Raw genomic sequence first — 16,848 nt, 5'->3', positions numbered from 1 at the left:
AAAAAAAAAACAAAAAAAAACCTCACTCTTATAAAATAGAATAATTTAACTCCAAAAACACTCAGAGGAAGAAAAAAGAATATTTAAATCTCAGTAGGCAAACAACTAAAATAAAAATGTAAAAACACACTGAGCAGTGGTAAAGACTTGACATATTGGAAAACAAAGGGAAAAAAATCAATCCAACTCCTAAGCAACACTAGGAGTTAGGGCTGATAAGATCAGCAGGTAGAATTACAGTAAGTACTTTTATACTTCTGAAGTATAATCTGCATGTTCTTGCAGAAAAAAGTACAACAAAATTAATTACATTTCTTTCTCACCTTCACGGCTACGAGCCATTATTATTAGTTGGCAGATTACATTTACCATTTCTTGAAGTAGAGCAGGACACTTTTTCAGCATAAATTGCTGATCTGCAAAATTGGAGGAAAAAAAACAAAACAAACCCTGAAACAAATCATTCTGCTTTTAAACTTAAAGCTTTGCTATCACCTTAACCAGAAACTTAAAAAATTACTGATGGAACGAACAGTTTCCTGTTAGCATCATTACCTCAAGACACAGTCAGAAAACCCTGGGTTAGACTTGAAGTTTCAAAGGCAAACTTTTAGTACACAGCTGGGAGCTTAATAACAAGCTCAATTCCAGCTCGTATTTTGAAACAGTCTGTATCTTCCTACATTTCAAAATTTGCTTCTTGGTAATAAAGTCGAGAATTTCAATTCCCATGGAATCCAGAATTTCTGGATCCATTGTTGTTGTTAAGTGTTGTTGAGTCCGTTCCAACTCATAACAACTCTGTACAGGGTTTCTGAACTACCGATCTTGTGGTTCAAACCGACCTTACGGACCAGTGTTTATCCTACAACACCATGCTAGGAAGCTGGAAAAAAACTACTAGCCTGAAGTAGTCTTTGAACCTTAAACCAAAAATATCCCCCTGAAGTCTTCTTAAACTCATACAATGGTGGTGGTGGGGTACCGTGGAGTCGGTTCCGACTCACAGCAACCCTGTATAGGCTTTCCGAGGCTGTAAATCTTTATGGGAGCAGAAAGCCTCATCTTTCTCCCACAGTCGTACAATAGATTAGCTTAACTAGTAAAGAATGTCTGTCTTGAATATTATGCTCTTTTAAGAACTATCTACAGAAGAACCTCACAACTGGACCAATAAATAACATCATGGTAAATGGAGAAAAGACTGAAGTTATCAAAGATTTCTTTTGCTTAGATCCACAATTAACACTCATGGAAGCAGCAGTCAAGAAATCAAACGCGTGGAGGTCCTAGGTGACTGAGTACACTCACAAACACGGAGCAGAGAGTCCTAGGTTCTGAGTCTGCCAACTTTGTTTTCACCTTCCAAACCCAAGGCCTCCACCACAAACATGTTCCTCCAGCTCCTCAGTCAGGATACCCAATCCAACATATGGTGAACATTCTTAAAACTCTGTGCAATATAAATTAAAGACTCTCTTCTCTGTGTTTGACATTCTCAATCTTAGTCTTTGGACCTATCCTTCATTATAATAAAAGAAATGTAACTGTCTGAGAAGAAAACTCATTTTTTTTTAAAATAATTGATTTTTATTGTTGTTGAACATATACACAGCAGAACTTATACCATTGCAACAGTTTCTGCATGTACAATTCAGTGACACTGATGACATTCTTCAAATTGTGTGACCATTCTCATCCTCATTTTCTGAGTTGTTCCTCCCCAATTGACACATTCATTAAGTTTCCTATTTAATCTTTGTTGAATGTAAAACTGATGGTATGTTCTGTAAACCTTCACTCAATTCACAATAAAAATTTTTTTAAAAAGACAAACATTGTATGAGACTAATGTAAAGTAATTTTTAAATAAAACAAAAAGGTTTTCTTGAGAAAAGAAACCATCTATGATGATTATGGGGGTGTGTGTTGAGGGATAATTTTCTATGGGCTACAGAGTAAACCATGTTAACATTGGTGACAGGACAGATAATATACAACAAAGAAGGAGGTTAGCAGAGAAAAGATGAAGGTGGCGGAAGATACAGGGAGGAATACAATAGTTGAGTGAATAGAGGTAAATGTTGTTAACTGTTGGTACATGACAGGAATTGCAACCATGGAATGAAACAAAGTACATGATTTAGTGAATATGAAACCGATGATCTGTTCTGTACACCTATACTTAATTCACAATAAAGTTTAAAGAAAAATAAAATAATGCACGTGAAAAAGAGATGACACTCAAGTTGATGACATCTCTGGAAACACTGCTTTTCTCTTAAGCAGAATTGATGGTTTCATATGCTATAAAGCTTAAAATCAAGATTAGACAGTCATTTTGTTGTTAACCACTGTTGGAAGGGGATGGTGACAGGACAGGGTTGCAATATTTGTTGTGAAGTCATTTTTTTATCTTCCTTCAAAAACTTTGAAAACTACTTTAAAAAGTCATTAGAATGAAAGGAGATGGGGATAGGTCCCTTGTGGTACAATCATGAATAATTGTTATCAGGACTGAGCTTGAGGGTTGGAAATGTGAAGGTAGACGTTTTGTAGCAAAAGGATGGGAGTGATTGACTTTGTAGTCCAGAAGCCGAGGTCTCTGGAATCATCAAGGGAGAAAAGCGGAGAGCGAAACCCTACCCAAAGAAGCAGTGACACCAGAGATGGAGGCAGAGACGATGGCGTGGAGAGGTGGAGCAGCTGAGGACTCTAGACCCAGAGAGGGAGAGGGACTGTGTGCTGATGACTGGGGGCCAGGCTTGCAGGGTATACCCTTTGGTTGGTTGATTATGCATAGAGGGGGACTGTAACCATGGCAATGAAATGACATATGATAGAATGAATGTAAAGCTAATGTTCTCCCCATGTAAACTATCACATAATTCACAACAAAACATTAAAAACAAATGAGTAATTTTTGCATAATCTGCAATTAACTAAACATTTCCTACATAGAGCATTCGCTCATCTTGAAATATTAAATTTTAACATTTGCCAAAACATCTGACTCAATTAGACCTTCAAACTGTTTGTTAAGTAATTATGTACCATATATATGTCTTTTAAAAAGGTCCTTGAGCAATTAATTATTTGATTGCACAAAAAAGAACAGTGACAAAAACAGTATACCATGAGTTCTAATTAAATTCATTGCTTGTTTCCATTAAAATCCTCTAGACATTAGAATCACAAATACCTTCTTCAAGTGTCTCAGGAATTTTCATTCTAGCAAGATGAGACAGTAAAAGAACTCGGGCCTTCAAGCTGTAGGGGCAGGTAAGTGGAGGTTCATTCTTCTTTAAGTTAATGCTGCCAATTTCTCTAATTAGCTGGAGTAAATAAAATAATTATTCAAAAACAATTACTTAAAATAGCATTAATAATAGTATTTCAATGCTCACACCAAGAAATTTGGGAGATTGACCTAACCTGTGGTATTAGAATATTATCTGTTGGTCTGCTTGTGGCATCTTTATTATACTGAGGATCAAATTCAGAGGCTCCAGCCAAAACCATGATGAGACCTAAGAAAACAAAAGAAATATAAAATTACACAAATTTGCTCATCTGTTAATTTCCCCTCCAAAGATACATTAATCCTCACGTGAGGCACTTTCCCAATCATGCACAATACTAAAAATTACCTGAACTCCACCACTAAGAAGCATTAATTTCTCCCACAGAAAAGTAACATCTCACTATTTAAAATGTATACAAGATTATCGAAAAACACAGCATGCATCAATTTAATGGTCCCCAAATAAATGGATACATTAAAATAACTTATAAGAATATCTATGTAGACCCAAGTATGTGCTCCACAGACACTTTTATGGAGTGCTAGGATCCTGTGAAACATTAATAACCACATGTGAAAAAAACACTACAATTAAATAAGGTTCCTGGGCCATGCAGTTTGAGCTCAACTACTAACCTAAATTGACTCAACAGCACTTAACAACAACTAACCTAAAAGTTGATGGCTCAAATCCACTGACTGGTTCCATGAAATAACTGCCTGGTAAATATTATAGCTAGGGAAACCCATGGAATAGTTTTACACTGGACACCTGGGACACAATGAGTCAGCATCGACTTAACGGTAAAAGGACACCGTGACTCAGCATTGACTTAATGGTAAAGGGTTTTTAGGGCCTATTTTACTGTTAAATGAGGTTGGGAAACACTAGGTTAAATGTTTGTAAATCACTAAACTAAATGTTCTGCACTGCATGACTTCTCAGAGCCTTCTATAAACTAAAAGACATTTAATTTCCAAAAAATGTTTATCATGGAACCCTGGATCATTTTGGAAGAATAGTTGTTAAGTGCCTATGAATCACTTCTGACTCATAATGATTGTATAGGGTCTCCAAGGAGCAATTGGTGAGTCTGAACTACCTGCCGACCTTGCAGTAGTTAGAAGTCCCAAGCTTATTCTATGGTCCCACTCCAGAACTCCTTGGAAGAATGTGTTCCTCAAAATAAACCACATTTGCAGCCTGCTTATATTAGCTAGAAATTCTTTGAAATCAAAATGAGAATAAACAATTAGTTCTTGACATATAGTATTTTAAAATAAATAACTAACAAATTAGTGTAGTAGCAGAGTTCTGGTCTGGTGCTGTGGGTTAATGCATTAGATTGCAAAGTCAGTTGAACTGTAAGGTCAGTAGTTCAAGCTCACCAGCCACTCCCTGGAAACCCTATACAGGGTCGCTATGAGTTGTAATCGACTGAACGGCACTTAACAAGTGTAGTAGCAATTTTATAGTTGCTGTGATATTTCCATTTACATTACCTTATTCTTCACCCCTTAAAGAAAGACAAGTTAATTATTAGCCTCTCATTAGCTTTTAAGAACTGGAACTATACTCATCAATCTCACTGTAAAGCAGGAAAATACTCACGTTACTGGATGTTACTCACTTCCTAATTAAATAACCTCTCTCTATGCCGCAGTTTCTTTTTATATATCCATCTCCTAGGGAGTTTTATGTGGATTAACTGAGTTATATGTAAAAAATGCAAGAGTACCTGACACATAGTAAACACAGTATGTTGTGGTTGTTAGGTGTTGGCTCCCTCATAGTGATGTTATGCACAACAGAACGAAACACTGTCTGGTCCAGAGCAAATTACATAATCATTGTAACACTTGAGCCCATTGCTGCTGCCACTGTACCAACCCATCTCATTGGGGGTCTCCCTCTTTTTCCCTGATGCTCCACTTTGCCAAGTAGGATGTCCTTCTAAAGGGACTGGTATATGTGTAAGCTATTACCATTAACGTGGAACACTTGTTTCTAAGCTTGTTACTGAACTGGTGCCAATAATAAGGAAACCAAGAATATATGACCAAAGCAAAGTGCTAAATAATACTTTCCTGACAAAATTAATTTTATAAGGCTAAGTGCCATCCTCAAAAATCAATCAGAAAGAACTCAAGTCCAAAAATGCAAAAAATATGTTAAAACAGGCTATGAAGAAGAGATCTTTCATAAGGGAATAAATTTCTTTATCAATACATGAACCAAGCACCATCCAAAAATGTGTATGCTAAGGGAGAGAAAAATCAGTTTCATATAAATATCTTCACACACAGTTAATACCATCCTGAGGAAGTCTTTTTCTAATTACCAAGAAAATCAGTAACTTGGCAAAAAACAGTATCTCATAATTTACATCTTCTTTTTTAAGGGCAGAGGGGAATAATCTGATTTCTAGAAAGCAGTCATTCTGAGAGGTATACATTCAAGGGATAAATGAAATTTTTATTTTATAGGACCAAAGAAAGTATTTAGGGAATTTCTTTTTTTTTATAAAAATTTTGAAATAAGGTTCTGAAAATGAAATATTCTGGCTGTTTTCTTTCAACACTTCTAAAACCTCTAGTTATTTTTACCACAATTAAGACAGTATAACGTCGTGGTCTACAATTTGGGAGTCAGATTGCTTGGGTTTAATACTGGTTCTGCTACATATTATGTACCATAGGGCATGTTACTTAACTTTTCTGTGCCTCAGTTTCCTCATCTATAAAATGTGCATATTTAAAAAAAAAATAAAAACTGCATTTACACAAGGAGGCATAGGACGACATATGTAGTCCTGGCAGTGTCTGGCACACAACAAATAATAAATGCTAGTTAGCATTACTATGAAATCAGCACACATGAAACTTTACCAAAATTTTTGACAACAGAAATATAAATCAAGAAATGTAATAAAAACCTTTTCTTTCAGTTTTAGCTATATGTATGAACAAAATAATAAAGCATTTTCTTCTAGCTTTAACTATATGAACAAAATATTTACAAATCTGTGAAATGGAATTTCTCTTCTAGAGTTAAAGAACATATATCAACTACATCCTGGTGTGGCGCTGTGGGTTAATGCACCACACTGCAAAATCATTTGAACTGCAAGGTTGCAGTTCAAGCTCACCAGCTGCTCCTTGGAAACGCTATACAGAGTCACTAAGGGTCGGAACCGACTTGACGGCACTTAAAAACAAAACATAAATGACTCAAACAACCTACCTAAAATCACAGTTACTTAAGTTTACTTACGTTTCATATCCATATTCCGAGTTTTATAAACAAAGTATGTATAAATCTGTGTTGTGCGTATTAGGATCTGGTCTCCACTATAACGTATTGAACGATACCACCAAGATCCCTAAAATACAAATAAAATTAATCAAGAGTGAAAACTAACACGCATTTTAAGGGTCTGTGGTCAAATGTTCCAATGAGTCACAAAACAATTTAAAAAATCTGAAGTTTAAAATAAATACCACTTTGCTGCATAGTCAAATTTATTTCTTAAATATGAGTAGTTATACTTTCTGGAGCCTAAGATTCAGTGAGAGTAAGCAATAAGTTAGTTCCTGACATACAGTATGTTTTAATAAATAACTATTAAATAAGTGTCATAGCCATTTTACAGTTGCCATGATACTTTCACTTACATTATTTTATTCATCATCCTACGGAGCAAGACAAGTTCATTATTAGCCTTTCTACGGAAATCAAAGGACCTATGGATCAGAAAGGACACCACAAGGAAAATTAATATAAATGTAGAAGATGTGTAACTAAAAGCAGGGAGTAGTTAATCTTCCATTTCAGGAAGAGGGGACCTCTGGACCAGCAAGAGGGAAGAACATGAGTGGAGCGTGGGATCCTAACCAGAAAAGCAGCAACAGCAGAGACAGTGGCAGAGGCGATGGCATAGAGAGAGAGAGCAGCTGAGGTCTCTAGACCCAGGGACTTAAAAAGGCCATCTGTACAGTCACCGTTTATGTGGCTGAAAACAAGTATTTCCAATGAATAGGTCTTTGGTCTTACAAATTTCTATCATGTGATCTCTGGAGTTGTTTCCATCACCATGGTTTATTTCCCAACTACTGATCTTTCTTTGTTTCTAACTTTCATATTATAATCACTAGTAATAACCAATACATCTTGATTGCATGTTTGGTCAGTTTCAGACTATACAAACTGGCAATCTTCAATTCCTTCATTGTTGGCATTTGGTGCACAAAAATTTGAATAATATTATATAAACCGATCTTCCTTGCAGGTATATGGATATTAACCTATCACTGATAATACAGCACACTTCAGAATAGATTTTGAAAAGTTTTTTTTGACAATGAGGGCAATAGCATTCCTCTTCAATTTGTTGTTCCTGAAAAAGTAGACTATGTTAAATGCTATCAAGTCAGGTCCGACTCATAGCAATCCCGTATAGGGTTTCCAAGGAGTGGCTGGTGGTGGGTTTGAATCACCGATCTTGAGGTTTGAATCACAGATCTTGGAGGCCAGTGCTTTAAATGCCAGTCCACTTCAGCTCACTAATGCCTAAGATACATAGCTTCAAGAGTTTCATTTCATTTTTGATGAATTGCAATTTTCCGTGATTCATACTTCATACAAAACACAACCTGATTATTAATGGATGTTTGCAACAGTTTCTTCTCATTTTGAATCATGCCACATCAACAAATATAGGCCCCAAAAAGTTGTACTCCATCCACGTCACTAAGGTGGACTCTACCTTGAAGATGTAGCTCTGTAGAGTTTTGAACATCTTGCAACTTGAGGTGTTCACCTTCCAACACTATACCAATGTTCCACAGCTAGCCACAGCTGGTTTTCATGGAAACACTATATCAACGTTCTCCAACGATCCATAAGGTTTCCATGGAAGTATACCATCAGGTCCTTCTTCCTAGTCTGTCTTAGTCTGTAAGCTTCACTGAAATCTATCCCCCATGGGTGACACCACTGATACTTGAAACACAGATGGCATAGCTATTAGCTAAGCACCTAACACGTTTTAGTGCAAATTACAAGCTTATAGGAAGTTTCCAAAACATGCCAACAATTCCTTTTCTAAAAATGTTCATAGAGAACTAGAACTTACCACGACAACTGGAAGGATAACCATAAATGCCAACCCATAAACAAGTAATACCTAGAATTGAAAAGAAAAGGATGGCCTTTATCAGGTCTATTATAACAACATTGATAATATTATTTTCAGATTTACGATGCAGGAGACAGTATTACAAGTACTCAACATGTATTATCTCATTTAATTTTATCCTCAAAACTCTATGAGGAAGGTACTATTGTTATTCTCCTTTTGTAGACAGTGAATATACAGAAGTCCATAACTTGTCCCAAGCCATACAGCTAGTGGTAGAACCAGGATTTGAACCCAGGCAGTCCAACCCTAAAAAGAAAGCCACTATTGTTAATTACCTTTTAATTTGCTACTGCTGAAACAATAACCCTGGCTATCCGCTATCTTCCAGTTAAGTCTATATCTATTCCTTTACAAGTAGCCACTCCCCCACCCCTAGAAAAAAAAAAAAGGATCTACTTCATTGAATATATTCTGACTTATAGGGATTCTATCTATAGGACAGAAATTACAAATCTTTATGGGAACAGAGAGCCCCATCTTTCTCCTACTGAGTAGCTAGTGGTTTGAACCACCAGCCCTGTGGTTAGTAGCCCAGTGTTTAACCCACGGCACCGCCAGAGCTTCTGGCAACTAGCCAGTGCCTTAGAAATAAATGATAAAAAGCCTGTGGCTAAAATGGTTCCTTTGCCCAAATATCAAAGGGCTACTTCATGAGATCCTATATGCTAGTAATTTCTGTCTGTTGAGCTCAGATTTTTCTCCTACTGCTTGACTCCAACATTTTCTAAGAAAGCAAAGGAGATTATACAGCCATCTATTTTTTGCTGTTTTTCTCTTAATACCCTCATGTATTTTCTATATTTTCTTCAACAAGCATGAACTATTATTTTAAACTTTAAAACAACCCATTACCATTGAGTCAATTTCAATTCCCAGAGCCCCAATATAGAGTTTTCGAGACTACCAGTATTCTCTTCGTAATAGGAAGACATCATATGTAACAAAAATTATATCAAATACATACATTACAACTTACGTTATTTAAATGCACTCACCAAAATTGAATTTTTCTGGTCAACTATCCAAGCTGGCAGGGCAATTCCAAAGCTTGTGGCTAAAATAGGAAGAATATTATTTTTTGAAGAATTTGTTTTATGAATTTTTATCCCAAAATCTTAACCCCCACAAAAAAACTTTGAAAAACTACCTTATTGTATGTGTCCATTCCCATGTGACACAAAAGTTAAGAAATATGACTTTTATCTGAATCTTCAAGTTTTCCAAAAAGAAAAATAAAACCATATTGAAGTACACTAGTTCCTATTTCTTCCTAGAAAACCTGAAATTCTTTTATGTGCCCTAAGTATATATAGGAGCTCTGGTAGCGTAGTGGTTACGAATCGGGCTGCGAACCTTAAGGTCAGCGGTTCGAAACTACCAGCCGCTCTTGCGGGAGGAAAGATGAGGCTTTCTACTCCCGTAAAGATTTACACCCTTGGAAACCCTGTACAGGGTCGCTATGGGTCGGAACCGACTCGATGACACTTAACAACAACATGTATATATAGGAGTCCTTGTGCGGTGCTGTAGGATAAGCACTCGACCATAAGGTTGGTTTGAACCACAAGGTCAGCAGTTCAAACTCACCAGCCACTCCTCGGTTGCTGTGAGTTAGGAATGACGGCACTTAACAACAACAACAAGTTTATATAAACACCATGAATATATGCTAAAATGTTTAAAATCACTAAAGCAGATTTTCACTCCGGTTTTCGGAAATGATGAATAAAGGCAACTACTCTTCTCTGAATCTATCTTAGTTTTACCTTTCAAATCACTCCCACGAAAGAAAAATAAAGTTAATTAAAGGGAACTCAATTTGCATATCTGTTTTACTCCTCGTGGTTATAATTTTCCTATTCATAAACTAAGAAAATCAAAATACTCCCTTTAACCTAGTTAACTTTTCATTAACATAAACCATATCAACAGTACTTTTAAATCAATACTTAACACACCTTGAGGTCCATCAGGATTTCCAAATTCTTCCCAGTTTTTTCGGGACTCTTCATCAGTTAAACTTGCATCAAAAGAAGAAAGTTTCAAAATTAGAAAACTATATCTGAAAAGTAAGTACTCATATAAAATAAACATATATATACTCAACTAACCAAGCAACTCATCTCTTAATGGTGTTCATGTGAGGGAACCAAGAAAAGCCTCTCTGGTGTCAGGTGGGGAGGGAAGGGGTGGAAAGACGAGGCATGAAATGCTGCTGAACAGTCAGAAAACGTAACGCTTGGCCCTTAACACAGATAGCTGCTTAGGTCATGTCTTCTCAGATTTAGCCAGTTCAAGATGAAATTTCAGAGCTACTACATTTTCTTTAGAGAAGGTAAAAGGCAGTATTTGTTGTTGGTAAGTACCGTCGAATCGATTCCAACTCATAGCAACCCTGTATATGGTTTCTCACATTTATTTCCCAAATTTAATTAAATGAGTATGCATTATACTTTATAATAAAAACTATATATATTTTAAAACGATTAACCAAATAACGATGGTAGCTCTATCCGAAGCTCTGGCATGACATTCTCAAGCAACAAACAGATAGCTGTACAACACCACTGCAATGTGACAGGTCAACTGCATTGCATTGAGATCACTATATTGAATCCTGGAGCCAACTGCCAACAGGATTAGGAAATACCTGTTAGAGGGACAGTTTCCTAATCCAGGTAATGTAAAAGTGACAGATTGATTTTTAAACACCTAAATATAAATGTGGAGTCCTGGTGTGGCACCAAGGGTTAATGAGCTGGACTCAAGTTCAGTTTGAACTACAAGGTGGGTGGTTCAAGCTCACCGGCTGCTTCTGGAAATCCTATTTAGGGTTACTAAGCATCCGCTGCACAAGACCTCTTTGAAGTGTTCAAGAGCAAAGATGTTAGTTTGAGGACTAACATGCACCTGACCCAAGCCGTGGTATTTTCAATAACTTCATATGCATATGAAAGTTGGACAGTGAATAAGGAAGACCATAGAAGAAAGCATGCATTTGAGTTATGATGTTGGGAGGAGAATATTCAAAGTACCAAAAGAACAAACAGATCTGGAAGAAGTACAGCCAGAGTGCTCCTTGGAAGTCAGGATGGCCAGACTTCATCTTTCATATTTCAGACATGTTGTCAGGAGGGAGCAGTCACTGGAGAAGGATATCATGTTTGGTAAAGTGGAGGGTCAGAGAAAAAGAGGAAGACCCCCAATGAGATGGATTGGCACAGTGGTGTCAATGATAGGCTCAAGTGTAGCAACTATTGGGACGTGGACCCAGGACTTGGCAGTGTTTCATTCTGTTGTACACAAGGTTGCTATGAGTCAATATTGACTCAATGGCAATTATAACAACGTGAGTCAGAACTGAATCAACAACAACAAATATAAATGTAACCTCAGACCAGAGCAATTTCTTAAGGCACAGAATCAGAGTGGTCTGATTCCATGTCTCAGTATAGATGTTAAAGATCATTAGAAGAAAAATTCAATTCCTACACAAACTTAACAATGTAATTAAGGAGACAGAGTAGACACACACACAAATGACTGATAAAAGACAAGGAATGTATTCTTACAGACGAATTGACAAAATATTATGTCCAAATCTAATTTTAGCCATTATTTCTATTTCCCAGAACTTAGTTGTTTAGTTCCCAAAGCCTAAATTGACAGAGGCAATGCAAGAATACCACCTTTACAAAACAGCAAAATAATAATAATAATAATAATAATAATGTTTTCCATTATTTGAAAATATATTTAACCAGCATTTTAGTCATTCATGAGAACAGGTACCTTGACATCTTTAGCCCTTGTTTACCTATAGTTTCACTTACTATTTGACCCAAGGGCACAGCAAAATACAGAAGCCTATTTTGAAAAGGAATTGTTGTTGGTAAGTGGTATCCAGTAAGTTCCAACTTATAGCAACCCTGTACGGGTTTTCCAAGAAGCAGCTGGTGGGTTTGAACCGCTGACCCTGTGCTTGATAGCTCAGTGCTTATCCTACAGTGTCACAACAGGAGCCTAATGAAAAGTAGGTCAACTAAAAACTGAAAAGGATGAATAATAATTGTGACTATTCTTCTCTAAGTAAGTTTAGAGAACTCAGATAAAACTGGTGTCAAGATTTGTTTTTTTGCAACAAAACATTTCAAAATGTTTGCCTTCTTTGCCCTGTACAACTGCACACCCAACCCAAAGCTTCAACTAGTATTTCTCTAAATATTCTGTTTCCTAATATATTCCCTTTCCTCAAAATAATCATCACTGTCCCAGTCTGTCTTCTTGATGACACTAAACAAAGTGCTCTCTATTCTCTATACAATGCCCTCAAAGTTTGAAGCACAGTTCATATCAGAGAAGCACTACTGATTCTGCAGCACACATATACACACTGCGTACAATTCCACTAGTTCCTCACTCATTAAATTGGCTTAGAAAATTGCTGTGTAACAGCATGCTCGAGACTCAGACAGATTAAAAGAACCATTAACTTTTTAAAAGTCAGTGTAAGATGAACAACTACTTCATTTGCCACAAGACTGGAAACACTGGATGGTGCCCAGCTATCATTACTCAACATTTTGATCCAAGATTCTATAAAAGATCCTGATTAAACAGGGAGAAGTGCAGGGCAGAATTCCAAATTCTCAAGGAATCAAGACTTTCTGGAGCCAAAGACGCCATATGGACTCCAAAATTACTGCCCTGATATAACTTTGAAACCATAAACCAAAATTATCCACTGCAGTCTTCTTAAAACGAAACAATAGCTTATTATAAGTAATAAAGCACATCTGCGTTGAATATTATACTCTTTTAAGATCTATATGGGATCAAACTGACAACAGCAACTCAAAAGATTAGGTAGCAGTCTTAGGGGCAGTGACTTTCAGTTAAGGAACAACTCAGAAGAGGAGGGTGAAAATGGTTGCATAATTAAGAGAATTCAATCAATGTCACAAAATTGTACGCGGAGAAACTTGAATTGGTGCGTTTTCTGCTGTGTATATTCTCAACAATTAAAAATAAAAATTTTTAAAAGTATAAGTCAAAAAAGCAAGTATGTGACTATAACAAAAAGCATACAGATGGGATACAAATGAGTGAGGGTAGAAATATAAAGGGGCTTCAAAAAGTTTGCGGAAAAATCGAATTAAAAGATACTGGAATTTTTCCATGGGCTTTTTGAAGCTCTTTTGTACACTGTGCTAGAGCATTTTGGTCAGTAATACCTGACCAACCACACAAACTGTCATGTTTTTATTGGGTTTAATTGGGCTAGAGTGAGAAATCATCTGATTCGTGGTTCCCTTATAGACCTAGTTACAAAAGAAGGAGAAGAATCTTACATCTATTAAGAATTTACTGAATGCATTGATTCGTCAGCACAACCCAATGAGGAGGGTTTATTAGTAACCTCTAGACAAGGAGCTCTGGTAGCGTAGTGGTTACGAATCGGGCTGCGAGCCTTGAAGCCAGCAGTTCGAAACTACCAGCCGCTCCATGGGAGAAAGATGAGGCATTCTGCTCCCGTAAAGATTTACAGCCTTGGAAACCCTGTACAGGGTCGCTATGGGTCGGAACCGACTCGACGGCACTTAACAACAACAATCCAAAGGACAAAGGAATGAAGTATTTTATCCAAACTATCTGTCTACTAACTGGCGGAGAGCTAGGATTCAAACAAGGCCTATTTGAGCCCAAAGCCATGTTCTTGGACATTGGTTCATACTTTTTTTTTTTTTTTTTTCCCATGAAACTTATGGACCACAGGTGCTCTCCAAAAAGTTTGGGTCTTAATCTTTGCCAGGAGTTAAGGTCATTGTACCGGGATCCAGTGATTGTACAAGAACACTCTAGGAAAGACAGCACATCTAACAGCCCTTGGCTCTCTGCTATCTTTCACATTTGCACACTGCGTCTCCTTGAATATTTCTAAAGGTTACCCAATAACATAAGAAAATCAAACCACAGGGCCTAATTCAGCATCAGGAAAATATATAATGCATTTCCACTTAAATATTTAAAATATATATCCAATGTTACATTCAGTATGAAGAGAAAAAACAAACAAGTATAAAATACGATCTTTGTCAATAAGACTATACAGTAGCAATCAAGACATTCAGGATTCCTTTAGCTCTATGGCTCTGAATTTCCAACTACCTAAAATCTTGTCCTGGTGTGGCGTTGTGGGCTAATGTATCTGACTGCAAAGTTGTTTGAACTGCAAGGTTAGTGATACAAGCTCACCAACTGCTCCTCATAAACCCTATATGGGTCACTATGGGTCAGAATTGGCTCAACAGCACTTAATAAAAACAAACTCCTTGGATGAATTTAAATATTTGCTTAAAAATGATTAACTTTATGGCTGAGATCTTGAGAGTATCAAAAGGTTAAGGGTATCAATCAAATGAAAATAGCACATTTCTAAAATTATACTTCTGGAAGATAAATAAGCGTAATTCACAAAAAAAGTGTAAGAAAGCAACTTATCAGTGCTTCAAAATAATACCATTCTTAAGTCTTAAAGTATAAACTATATGGTTTTAATATAACACGTATGCAAAAATAGATGGAACAAGACCACAGATGTAAAGATAATTTTTTAAAGTTTAAATACTGTGAAGTTTCCCAATAAAATTATATTCCTTAACTTAAGGAAAGTCATACACTTGGCTGCCAATTGTAAGGATGGCACTTTGGGTCGACCCAGTGGCATGTGAGAAAAAAGACTTAGCAATCTATTTCAAAAAAATCAGTCATGCCATAGATTCAGGGGACATTATGGTCAATTGGCATAACATAATCCACAAAGACAGTGTTCTATGTCCTACTTTGGTGAATCGTTTCTAGGCTATGAAAAGCTCATAAATGGCCATCTAAGGTGCAGTTATTAGTCTCTCCATGTGAGGAAGAAAGAAGAGTGATGAGAGCTTTAGACTCTTGGAATCAATTAGTTCAATGGACCAATGGAGCAGGTGACCATCAGTTACCACAACTCTGAAACCAAAAGAAGTAGATGATACCCGGTTACCACTACAAACTGCTCTGAAATGGATCACATTATAAAGTCCAAGAGTAGGAGAAAATGTGGGACTCAAAATTATTTTTAAAAATATTGGGCTTAAACAAGGAAGCTGCAAGCCACAGCTTAACATGGATGAACCTTGAGGACATTATGTTGAGTGAAATTAGTCAGTCACAAAAGAAGAAATATTACATAGGACCACTACTGTAAAAGACTAAGAAAAAGAACCCATACTAAAGGGGGGTGGATTCTTTGCTGGTTGCTGGGATATTGGGGGAGGTGGGGGAAGGGGGAGTGAGAGGAGGGAGGGGAACGTGGAGCACAGGACACTTTGGGTGCTGGGGAGTGGGGCAATATATAAGAAGGGAGAGGGAAATGGAAGAACAAAGCAGATAGGAGAACAATTAAGCAGGTTTGAATGGGCTATGTGGGACAGAGTTAAAGAATGATGTATGTATGCACAACCTTGGAAAAACAGGGCTCTGGGATACAGAGACTGAGACATGGTTGGAATGTGGAAAAGGGGGGAATAATATTAAGATGCTTGGCTGTGTTTTGCATCTTGGTTTTCCTTGTATTATATTATAAAATAGACACTGGAGGGGGAGAGAAAGGAATAGTCAGAAACATCACCATAGAAAGCTTGTAAGTCCATCTTTAACCTATAACTGATTGGAATACCTAAAATGGGGCTACAACGTGCCCAGTGAAGGAGGTTTCCTATGGAGCCTCTGCATTACATAAGACTATAGGTAGAAGCCTGAACCACATCCAAATCTTTAGAGATGGGAGATTTCCACTTGAAAGGACGAGCAGACCAGCCTGGAGCGGCTAGAAGAACAGAAGATACTTCTTGAAAGAAAGACCGACAGGTAAAATACAAAACAATAGAGGCAGATGGACTGTTACTACAAGAACAAACAATTTGCTTGCCCAGGAGACATTAAGGCAAGTGGTTGGTCCCCTCAGTGGAAACCCCCTTCCAAGACTAAGACTCAACGGGAATACACGCTCTAATTGGTGACCATGCTCGTCACCGAAAAGGGGAAGTGAGGGAAAAATAGCAATGAAGCTGTGAGCTAAGCCCTACAATGTTCACTAGACTCCTGTGAACCCGGGTGGAGACCTTGTTGGCCAGCAGTGTGGCAAGACCTGGGGACTCTCGGGCCCAGAGTCAGTGACACAGCCACAGAAGACTAGAGTGGAGAGTGAAGTGTCCAGCTGATAAAAGAGACATATGCACAAGAACACCCACACTTGCAGTTAATACCCACTTGACCTGGCTTCAATGACAGAGCTCAACCAGA

At 37.2% G+C, this 16,848-nt stretch overlaps 1 protein-coding gene across 1 annotated transcript in view; it reads right to left on the bottom strand.

Annotated features, from left to right (window-relative positions):
- The window catches only part of SEC63 (SEC63 homolog (S. cerevisiae)), a 107,762-nt gene that overhangs the window by 33,755 nt on the left and 57,159 nt on the right, over positions 1–16,848 (bottom strand). The window contains exons 5-11 of the mRNA XM_006839953.1: positions 10,464–10,525; positions 9,501–9,559; positions 8,440–8,490; positions 6,579–6,687; positions 3,436–3,530; positions 3,203–3,335; positions 324–416 (exon numbers count right to left, since the gene is read on the bottom strand). Of these exons, the coding sequence (XP_006840016.1) occupies positions 324–416; positions 3,203–3,335; positions 3,436–3,530; positions 6,579–6,687; positions 8,440–8,490; positions 9,501–9,559; positions 10,464–10,525 (602 nt within the window). The remainder of the gene's footprint in view (positions 1–323; positions 417–3,202; positions 3,336–3,435; positions 3,531–6,578; positions 6,688–8,439; positions 8,491–9,500; positions 9,560–10,463; positions 10,526–16,848) is intronic.

The sequence above is a fragment of the Chrysochloris asiatica genome, unplaced genomic scaffold (assembly GCF_000296735.1).
Source record: "Chrysochloris asiatica unplaced genomic scaffold, ChrAsi1.0 scaffold00027, whole genome shotgun sequence".
NCBI lineage: Eukaryota > Metazoa > Chordata > Mammalia > Afrosoricida > Chrysochloridae > Chrysochloris > Chrysochloris asiatica.
Note: the sequence above shows the minus strand (reverse complement) of the source record. Positions and strands in the feature narration are given on the sequence as shown.